An 11,398-nucleotide genomic window follows, 5' to 3' on the forward strand; every position below is an offset into this window, starting at 1 on the left:
AGAAAAAAAATGAGAGAGAGAGAGAGAAAGAGAGAGAGAGAGAGAGAGAGAGAGAGAGAGAGAGAGAGAGAAGAGAAGAGAGGAGGAGAGGAGAAGAGAGAAGAAAGCCACACAAGTCTTGTTATCATTCAGTTGCAAAAGCACATGTCCTCTGAGAACATTCAAAATCTTCTTAAAGCTATTTTGTTCTGTTTTGTTTTGTTTTTTTGAGGCAGGGTTTCTCTGTGTAGCCTTGGCCGTCCTGGACTCGCTTTGTAGACCAGGCTGGCCTCGAACTCACAGCGATCCGCCTGCCTCTGCCTCCCGAGTGCTGGGATTAAAGGCGTGCGCCACCACGCCCGGCTTTTAAAGCTATTTTTTAAAAGTACAATCAACTTCCCACTATTCTCATATTGCCATTCAGTAGCACACCAGGACCTTTTCCTCCTCTTTTTTATTTTATTTTTATTTTTTATTTTTTATTATTATTATTTTTGGTTTTTCGAGACAGGGTCTCTCTGTGTAGCCTTGGCCGTCCTGGACTCACTTTGTAGACCAGGCTGGCCTCGAACTCACAGCGATCCACCTACCTCTGCCTCCCGAGTGCTGGGATTAAAGGCGTGCGCCACCACGCCCGGCTTCCTCCTCTTTTTTAACTGGAATCTGGACCCCTGGATGAACCTCTCTCCACTGTTTTCCCAGCCCTGACCTCTGCTAACTCATTCTACTACCTGCTAGGAAATGAATGGCTTTAGATTCCACACCTAACAGCATGCACGTCCTTGTCTTTCTATGCCTGGCTTATTCACTTAGTATAATGCCCTCTGGGTTCATCAGTCTTGCTGCAGGTGACAGGGTGACAGTATTTCATTGTGTTCACTGCAGAGCTATCATAAGAAAAGCCATATAGCGCCGGCATCAAACAACACACACAAGCCGATGACTCGGAACAGCAATTCTAGAAATAAATTCACATATTTACACCCAATTTGTTTTCAACATAAGGTATGGAGAACATACATTTGAGAGAGAAAAAAAATAGTCTCTTTGATAAATGGAACTAGGAAACTGGATATCTCTATCCACACGGAGAAGAACGAATTCAGACATCTCACACCCTGTCTTCTACACACAAAAACCAACTCAGTGTAAGACCTGAAACTATTCGAAAAAAAATGTAGGGGCAGGCATGGTGATGATGCCTTTAATCCCAGCGCTCAAAAGACGGAGAAAGGAGTATCTCTGAGTTTGAGGCCAGCCTGGTCTACATAGAGCATTCCCGGCCAGCTAGATCTCTATAGTGTTTTCCTACCTCAACAAAACAAACACACATAGGCATGCACACTCACATGCACTCACATGCACTTAGGAAAAACACTTGGGACGGTGGGGATTAGGGCCAATATTCTTCACAAAAGATCCTCAGAAGCGCAGTGGGGAGGCATGGATCCTGTATACCGAGTTCTCCCTTCTCAGCCCTGGTGTTTGGATTTCTGCCTTTTGGACTGCCGCCCTCCTCGACTGGCTTCCATAAGGCCCTATCTCCTTCCTCCGCAGCCACCCGAGAGTCAGCCTTTGTCCACGCCATTGCCTCTGCTGGAGTGGCCTTTGCGGTGACACGCTCCTGTGCCGAGGGATCAGCTGCCATCTGTGGGTGCAGCAGCCGCCTCCAGGGCTCCCCAGGCGAGGGCTGGAAGTGGGGCGGCTGCAGTGAAGACATTGAATTTGGTGGAATGGTGTCTCGGGAGTTTGCCGATGCCAGGGAGAACCGGCCAGATGCCCGCTCTGCCATGAACCGTCACAACAATGAGGCTGGGCGCCAGGTGTGTACACAGAACCCCGGGGTTGTAAAGAAAAAGAGCTGCTTTGTCATTGGGGTATCCAGTGGGGGCAGGACAGGGGTGGGAGAGGGCTGTTCTGCTTTCCCTCTACCAAGGGACATTGTGACACTGCCCAGATGCACCTCAAGTGTCCAGTGTGTTCCCAGAAGATGCCAAGCTCACCTGTGGACTTAGGGTCCCTGGGAAGTAGGTGAGTAAAAGAAGGCAGCTGCAGAGCATGTAGTGTCTGTGGCTTCTGTGATGAGGAAACACACATGAAGGGAAAAACCAGAGCGCGGAGAAGCAGAGGGATGGATGGATGGATACATGTAGTATTGACTTGAGATAGAGAATTATAGTGATAGAGATGATTGACAGATGCTCTTGAGACAGAGGGAGGGGGAGAGAGAGGGGAGAGAGATTAACACAAGAATTTGGAAACAGACCAGGGAACCAGATAACAGAACATCGTTGAAGTTCCCCTTCCTCTGCCTGGGTTATGCCTGGACTTCTGGGGGCTGAGGCTGAGATTTCAGAAGACTCGAACTCACAGAGATCTGCCTGCCTCTGCCTGCCAAGGTTTTTTGAGGCAAGGTTTCATAGATTCCAAGCCGGCTTGAATTTTCTATGTAGCCATCTTCCAACCTCCTCCTACCTCCCAAGTGCTTGGAATACAGACAGCCATGTAGCATCGCTTTCAGTTTATGAGATGCTGGGGATCAATTCCAGGCCTTCATGCTCAGCAACTGAGCTGATGCTTGGACATCTTAAAAACAATGTGTAGAGATGAGAAAACACAGAGCTGACCCATGGCTTGCGTGTTTTAATCACGTAGCAGAAAATTGCGTGGGAAACGTGACCTTAGCGTATGGTAAGAAAGCAACAGAGACGCTTCCATTCAGAAATCAAGAAGCAGCAAGACAGGGGCTGTGACAGCCCGCATGCTGCCAGGCACTGTCTGGCATGGTCAGGAGACATGCCACACAGGTCAGCACTAGCCAGGGCCGCTGTTTTAACCTGGTCTCCGCACCTATTGAGATCTTTGACCAAGTAAAACCAAAACAAGAGAGATTGAAAAAGAAGAAAGATCACCAGGCATGGTGGTGTTCACCTTTAATCCCAGCACTCGGGAGGCAGAGGCAGGCAGATCTCTGTGAGTTCGAGGCCAGCCTGGTCTAAAAGTGAGTCTAGGACAGCCAAGACTACACAGAGAAACCCTGTCTCGAAAAACCAAAATCCAACCAACCAACCAAACAAACAAACAAACAAAAAGGAGAAAGATAGAAAGAGTCTTGTCTCAGAAAGCCTGGCTGCAAAAGAGAGGGACGCAGGTGTCAGACAAACTGGATCAGCCACACATAGTGTCATCCTACCATGGCCACGGGCCAGTTTGTAGGGAGGGCAAAGAAGCAGCAGAGAGTAAGATGAAGCGCACGCAGGTCTGAGCCCAGCGTGATTCATGCCTTAAGCCTTGCAAGCCACAGCCAGAGCCGCTTGGACAGATGTTAGCTCTCAAGTAGTTGTACTGAAAGATTACCCAGAGCCATGCAGTGGTGGCGCATGCCTCAAGCCCAGCACTCTGAGATGGAGGCAGGTGGATCTCTGTGAGTTTGAGCCTGGTCTACAAAGTTAATTCCGGCACAGCCAAGACTGTTACACATGGAAACCCTGTTCTGAAAAAACGAAGCAAAGCAAACAAATAAATAACAGCAAGAAAGAACACACAGTTAAAAATATACTTGGAGTCTTTTGAAAGGCAGTCTTGCAGTGTAGCTCAGACTAGCCTCCAATGCCCAAGCCCCCAGCCTTAGCATCCCCAGTGCCACTGAGAGTGTAGTCATGTGCCATCATGATGAGCTGGTCTTGCTCTTTTATCATAGCCCTCTCTTCTTCCTTCTGGTCCCAGACTTTATACAGAATGACCCAAATGATGGAGAGAGAGAGAGAGAGAGAGAGAGAGAGAGAGAGAGAGAGAGAGAGAGAGAAAGAGAGAAAGAGAGTGTCTTCCAGACTCTTGACTCCTGGGATCTGGCAGTGAACTACTACTACTACGGGAAAGGTAGTGGCCAGTGACACATGGGGATGGCCTGTGTCTCAGATCCTGGTAGTTTTACAGAGCAGGTGGACAGCAGGCATGGTCCTTGAGAGGGATGCTCCTAACAACCTAACAGGTCTCCGCCTCTGTTTACAATGTTTCACCTGACCTAGTAACTGAAAACAGCTCTTAGGCCCACAAGACCTTTCACTATGTGACCACAAGGCGTCATGACATGATGTGGGTGGGAAGCACCCTCATCACCCAGGCATGATGGTTGTATGTACCTGCAACCCCAGCGCTTGGAGGCACAGGTAGGAGAATTGCGACAGGTTCAAGGCTAGCCTGGGCTGTGCACTGAGTTTCAGACCATCCTGGGCTACATGGTGAAAATCTGTCTCAAAATGACTTTTTTACCCCCCTTCGTTTTGAACATTCCAACCTCTCACTCAGCAGGGTGTGGTGGTACACACCTTTAATCCCAGCATTGGCTGTCCTGGGCTTGCTTTGTAGACCAGGCTGGCCTTGAACTCACAAGAGATCCTCCTGCCTCTGCCTCCCCCAGTGCTGGGATTACAGGCTTGCGCCACCACGCCCCAGGGATTCCTTACTTCTTGAAACACTTTGTTTCTTCCCTTAAAGAAGGGGCAAGGTCTCCATTGTCCAGGCCCTGTGAGTAGAGGACCCACCTTAAGCACCTCTGCTTGTACTTCTAGTACAGCTCCCCACATTTTTCCTCCAGTATCTCCAAACTGTCCACTTGAGGCCCAGTGTGGTCTATAAAGAGAGTCCAGAACAGCCAAGGCTACACAGAGAAACCCTGCCTTGGGGGAAAAAAAATGTTCCCCGGAAACACCCTGCTTCCTGCACTCTATCCTAGACACTCCTGGGAAAAGAATTATCTAGGCCTACATTGAGAAAGAAGCTCCTGAGGCCTTGGATCTGGCAAGGGAGACCCAAGTCACCATAGGGAAAACAGTGACACTAGGTGCGCACAGAGAGGAGTCTCAGGGGCTATATGGAACAGGTGGGCTGCAAGCAAGGAGCACCCGCACCAGGGACGGGTGTAGACGTAGGCTTATGTGCTTGCCTCCTCAGGCCATTGCCAGTCACATGCACCTCAAGTGTAAATGCCACGGTCTATCCGGTAGCTGCGAGGTGAAGACCTGTTGGTGGTCGCAGCCGGACTTCCGCACCATCGGGGATTTCCTCAAGGACAAGTATGACAGCGCCTCAGAGATGGTGGTGGAGAAACACAGGGAGTCTCGTGGCTGGGTGGAGACCCTCCGGCCACGTTACACGTACTTCAAGGTGCCAACAGAACGCGACCTGGTCTACTATGAGGCCTCACCCAACTTCTGCGAGCCCAACCCTGAAACCGGCTCCTTCGGGACACGTGACCGCACCTGCAACGTGAGCTCGCACGGCATAGATGGGTGCGACCTCTTGTGCTGCGGGCGCGGCCATAATGCGCGCACAGAGCGGAGAAGGGAGAAATGCCACTGCGTTTTCCACTGGTGCTGCTATGTCAGCTGCCAGGAGTGCACACGCGTGTATGATGTGCACACTTGCAAGTAGGAGGGTTCCTATCGGAGGGAGCAGGGTTCATCCCTAGGGGCAGCAGGGATTCCTACTTGGAAGGGTCTCCCACCTCGGGATCCAGTTCCTACTTGAGGGCGGGGCTCCTACCTGTGAGGGTCTTCTACCTAGGGACCCAGTTTCTGCCTTCGACTGGGGTTCCTACTTGGGGTCTGGGTTCCTTTTCAGAGGAGAAGCTCCTGCCTGGGATACGGGGGGGTTTCTACCTGAGGATGGGGCTCCATCTGAGTTGGAATTCCAATTTGGGATGGGAGTGGGTCCTACCTCATATGGGTTGGGTTCCTCTCTTGACCCAACAGGGCGACGGGGCCCAGACCAGGACCGTGAGCTACTTCTTCAACTAAATGGGTTTTGTGGATAGGCAGGAGTGGAGGGGATTGGGGTCCCCCCTCCCAGGGGCGCTGCTCTAGATAGATGAGGGGGTGATTCAGGGTAGGCCCTACGAGGGGGCTTGGGGATCCAGTGGGGGTGGACCTTCACCCTGAGGGAAGGCGAGGCTTCACTGAAGACTCACAGTGCGGCTCCCTCCCGAGCTAGCTTAAGTGCTAAGCAGGCGATTCGGCTCGGCTCCCGTCTGGCTCCTTTCCAGGGGTCACATGCAAGCATCATCTGTGCATTGCACGATCTCCTGGCAGAATGAGCCATGAAGAACTCAGGGGTGACTCCGGGTCCCACTCTCATGCCTGGGAACCTCTTTCTCAGCCCTGAACCCCTTCTGCCCGGGCTTTCCTACTCACTCTCCTTGCCAGGTCTATCCTGAGGAAAGTTTGCAGTCCCTCCGAGTTCAAGTGACCACCCACGGAACACAGCTCTCACCCGAGTAGAGATGGCTCTGAAGGGATGTGGGTTGCTAAGAAGGATCCTGGGGCATGGCATGGCACCCTCCCCTCGCGGCCTGCCTCTGCCCGACACTTAACACTCAGATCTTCCAGGAAACCCAGCTCAACTGGTCAGTGATTCCCAGGCCCCAAAGGTGCTCACAGACGTTGCCTCGCTTTGAGTTGTATGAACTTCAGGGACATCAGGGAACAGACAGGCTGCAGAGACAGGGTGTCTCCTGGAGCCCCCTGTTCAGGACTGATCCAACCCCCAGGGCCTGCTGCTGTTGAGACAATGGTCCCCTTATCTGTCGGCCACCAGCCTGTCCTCCAGCCTCTCTACTGTCTGTCTGGCCTGGAAGTGAGATGCTGCAGGCCATGGGCCACGAGAGCTTCCTGATCACTGCCACTGTGAATTGTCCCCACCTCCAGGCAGGGGAGGGGATATGGCCACACAAGAGTCTACCCCAAGAGCACCGAAGAGAGGCTACGCATGCACGGTGACTGTTTTCTGCCTGGAACTTTGTGTTTGGGGTTGCAATTTTATTTTCAATGCTGCTATATCCACCATCCACTGGATTTAGACAAACATGATTTTTTTTCTTCTTTTTTTTTTCTTTTCTTTCTATGAAAGAAATTATTTTAGTTTATAGTATGTTTGTTTCAAATAATGGGGAAAGTAAAAAGAGAGAGAGAAACAAGTTTGTGGGTTGTACTAGATTTTCCCCTTTTATTAACATGTATGAGTTGCACATGTGGATGGGGTTTGGTATGGAAGTCTGCACTGATCCCCTGAGGGCAATTCACATTTCCCTGTCCCTATCACTTGTGGTGGGTGCGTAAAGATGCCAACTCAGGCTCTGGGACGCAGAACCAAGTAGAGACAGTCAACAAGCCTCTGGGGAGGGCTGTGGGGTCAGAATTCTAAGAAGAGGGAATAGAAATAGGGAAAGTCAGGAAAAGAGCCAGTCAACTGCAGCAAAATCTGGAACAGAGTAGACCTGAGAGTTTAAAGAGAGGGGTGCAGATGGGGTTTTTAAAGTTTGAACAAGCATGGGAGCTGAGGAGCCATGCAGTAATTAGGACACTTTTGGTAGTTCCAGTGAACAGATGAGGGTCCCAGGAGCAAAGGCTTAACCAAGACCCTTCACACACGGATGATACAGAAGAAATGTGCAGCAAATCCCTCCCCACGAATCCATAGTCACACAGCCGGTGTCCCGGTATCACTGTGAGGAGGGCATGGCAGCCCTTGGGATTCCGGGGCAGTGGCCTGGCTTGCTGCTGATGGCCTTTTGGATGTCAACTGGATTAAGGGGCACACAGGTCCTCAGAAGGGGCCCTGCCTCCAAGAATGTCTTGGATTCTCACCCAAGGGAAGCTCTGGGTGGGGTGGTCTTTGCTCAGGTGCTGTCATACTCCCACTTGTTTTCACTGAGGGGTTGGGGGAGGGGACGATGAGCCCCAGCCAGGCCAGGTAGGGGTAATCATCCTGCCGGCATCGAACCAGGCGATCAGGGGAGGGTGTCAAGGGCACCGTGGAAGTGAGGCTGGAGGCCTCTCTCAAAGCCACAACTCTCCCTAAGCAAGCCCTACTGTGTCTCTGCTCCTTTTCTTGCTCGCCCAAGTCCATCCGTATACTGTCCCCACCTCTGGGTCCTATCTTGATGTCCAGATACCAAGGCAATGAATGTCCTGAGGAAGCGGAGAGCAGCAAGCCCACTCCTACCTCTCGAGAAGCTAAGTTGAAATTGAGCATGGTGGCACATGCCTTTAATCCCAGCAAAGAAGCAGAGGCAGGTGGATCTCTGAATGCGAGGCCAGCCTGGTCTACAAAGGGAGTTCCAGGACAACACAGAGTAACCCTGTCTCAGACAAAACAAAACAAAACAAAAACAAAATAGCCCAAGTTGAGGATAGTCACTGTCTCTGTGTCCTCATCCCCAACCCCTGCCCTTACCCGAGCGACTTGAAAGCCAGTTAGAAGATCCTGGCCAAGGCTACACAGAGAAAACCTGTCTCAAAAACACAAACAAACAAACAAACAAACAAAGAAGATAGTCACAACAGGAAACCTAAATAGTGTTCCATGATGTCCACACTCCTCCAGCTTTAGTGATTCACCACGAACCTTAGAACTAGGAAACCCCTGCCGGCCTCCAGAGGACCAAGGGAAGGAACTGAAATTTAACCACTGTAGACTTGGGGTTAGGATGACAAGAAAGAGAGTTAAGCATCCTCTCAACCCTCCTAGGGAACAGTGGGCTGCCTGACTCAGAAAAGGGAAAGATAATTCCCTGGGCCCTAAGACCAAGGGAGAAAGACAGGGAAGGGGCGGGAGACAGAGGCAAGGCCCTTCCAGGCCCATTTGACTCAACATGGTAGCTGCATCTGTGAGGTTGGTCCATACAGACAGCTAAAAACCAAGGCCTCTGGGGATATGTAGCATGAACTTGTCCGCAGGCCTGGAGGCAGAACACTATGTCACACTATCTGAAACTGCGCTCTGAATGCCATTTGTCGGAGCATCCTGCCACTGGTTTTGTGTGGCAGGGTCACTTAAGGAGATGCTTAAACCTTCAAAGCAGTCACAAGCAGGCCGAAGACCCTACTAGCTTCCCCTGCACCCTTAAAGAAGAATGCTGGGAAGGAGCCCCCAGGTTTTGGGGCATAAAGATGGGACTGGAGCTGGGCAGTGGTGGCACACGCCTTTAATCCCAACACTCGGGAAGTAGAGGCAGGCAGCTCTCTGAGTTCGAGGCCAGCGGAGCCTACAGAGTGAGTCCAGGACAGCCAAGGCTACACAGAGAAACCCTATCTCAAAAAATCAAAACCAAAACAAAACAACAACAAAAAAGACAGGGACTGGATATGGCGCCTACTGCATGCTCCAGGTTCAGCTTTTGTCCACCTACCCTGCTGGCTAAGCCTTGTGCCACTCAGTGCATGTACCCCTTCCAGGGCACAAACTGAACTTGCAGGCTGCTGGTTCACAGTCTGAGCCAGAGCCGAGACAGTCCACCACACTAAGTACATAGGTCAACTGCATACACATTGCCACACCTAGACACCAAGGTCCCCAGAGTCCCAGTAGGGTACAAAAGGAATAGCCAGCCTGGCCTGACAGTCTTAGGCCTATAATCCCAGCTGCCACAGAAGTAGGAGGACCACAATGTCAGGACTGCCCAGGATACAAAACACAGCCAAGATCAGATAAAATAACAGTGCGTAATGAAGAGCTGGGATGCACCTCAGTGTCAGAGAACTTTCCTAACATGTGTGAGGCCCTGGACTCCACCACAGCACTGAAGAAAGAAAAAAAAAAAATCACAAGCTATGAGGGACACTGTCAGCTGAGTGGTCTCAGGGGAGGAGTACTGTGCCGGAGCTCACTGGCTTCCAGAGAGCTGGCCGGGGCTGATCAGGGCTTGTGGAGGAACAGGCCCAGGTTCTGGACTCTGAGTGGCCCCTCTTTAGGCTTCTGATTCCCTGAATCTTGTCAGGCAGGCACTCCCGCGACACTTATCCCTACATAGAGCCCGCTCTCCTCAGCCTCAGGGCTTGCTGTAGCCCTGCTGGTGCATTCCAGGCAGGCCACCCAGTCTCAAGGCTGCAGGTGTCCACCAGGCCCAGACCTACTATTGGCAGGACTACCTAGGAATTCCCAGGGAGGGCAAGGGTCAGTGGGGGCCAGCCAGCTGCAGGTGAGCACTCTGTAAAGAGGATGCCATGTTCAGGGCCAGCCAAGGCAGAAGGAGAGGCGCCCATTCTCCCCTCAGGGGAGTGAGTCACCAGTGGGCAAGGGGGCAGGTTCGGGAAGAGTCCACTTAGCTGGGCCATCTTGGGGGTGCTAACAATAATAAAGCCATCAGTCCCTGGGGCAGTGATGAGAGTTAAGCCTGTCCCACAGATGAGTGGCTCCTCTGATTTGGCACCCTGGGCAGGAGCCACCCTAATTGGCACCTGCTGCCCTAGTGCCCAGATGAAAGGGACAGACACGCCTGGGAGGCGGCAGGGCAGCGGCACGACCTACAGGCCATGGGTACCTGAGAACTCCCAGAGTCCAATGCGCACTTGGGGTCCAGGTTGTCACAAGACCCTAGCAGGGTCCAGATGCCACACAGCTTTTGGGGATGCTGAGTCCATATGCTCAGGGAGAAGACAGATCACTTTAGGAGCTTAAAGAGCCCGTCTATCTCTAAATAATAAGGCTGGGAGGCTTGGTGCATCTGGGCCTGGAGAGGAAGCAGCATTGGCCCAAGGGCACACTGGGGATTCAGGTGGGTGCTAGTGTCTAGGTGCAAGGTTCAGAGCAGCAGACCCCACAGACCCATGCTGACAGACTACCACAGAGATGGCCTTGCCTATCCACAGGAGACACATTAGGCTGTGGGCCTCATGGCTATGGTGTAAGAAAGAAGCTAATTCCACAAGGAGAAGGCTCATGAATAGAGACCATCCACAGCCTGCAGGGACACAAGACAGACCTCAGATAACAGCCTGGCCATGGGGAGTTAGGAGATGAAGCCCTGAACTCATTGCCTGAGAAGAACAAGCTCCACTTCTCTCTGGGCCTCAGTTTCCCTTCTTGCAGGAGGAAGTGGGATGAGCCGCAAAGCCCCAGTCCTTGGGGTGGGAAATCCCTAGGCCCCACTCAGATCCAAGCTTGCAGCTGTGGGCCTCAGAAGCTGCCTCTCTGGTGAGTTTACAGCCCCTCCCGCTGCCCTGGAGAAGGAGGAAATGAGCTGGGGGCCTGTTCACAGGTAGTTGAGACAGCCCCCGAATAACCATATAAAAGGGCCGGAGGCTGGGGGCCCCACCCAGCCAGGACAAGCTTGGCCACCCCCTTGCAGATCTCACACTCAGTAACTTTGAAGTACTGGAAAGGGTGTGGCCAGCCCCCACCTTAGGGCCCCACTGACCCTCCCTCTTTCTGTCACCCCCTCCCCTGGATGCCCACTTTCTGGGTCCTGGGGCTCAGTTTCCTCTCTTCAGAGACAGACTGGAGGCTGTCACCATGGCCTGGCCTCCAAGAAAATCTACTTCAGATAGCTAGGGTGCAGCCAGCTGTGGTTCCCACACCCGGTTTGGGACTCAAAAAATGGCCCGAAGACTAGCTTTCCATGAATAACTGGTGATGATGTAAG

General features: G+C 52.1%; 1 protein-coding gene across 1 annotated transcript in view; it reads left to right on the forward strand.

Annotated features, from left to right (window-relative positions):
- Positions 1–6,857, forward strand: part of WNT3A (Wnt family member 3A) — a 40,915-nt gene extending 34,058 nt beyond the window's left edge. Inside the window, exons 3-4 of the mRNA XM_084762377.1 lie at positions 1,537–1,802; positions 4,933–6,857. Of these exons, the coding sequence (XP_084618503.1) occupies positions 1,537–1,802; positions 4,933–5,412 (746 nt within the window). The 3' untranslated portion in view covers positions 5,413–6,857. The remainder of the gene's footprint in view (positions 1–1,536; positions 1,803–4,932) is intronic.
- The last annotated feature ends 4,541 nt before the right edge of the window (positions 6,858–11,398 follow it).

The sequence above is a fragment of the Acomys minous genome, assembly GCF_964271855.1.
Source record: "Acomys minous genome assembly, chromosome: 16".
Classification (NCBI taxonomy): Eukaryota; Metazoa; Chordata; class Mammalia; order Rodentia; family Muridae; genus Acomys; species Acomys minous.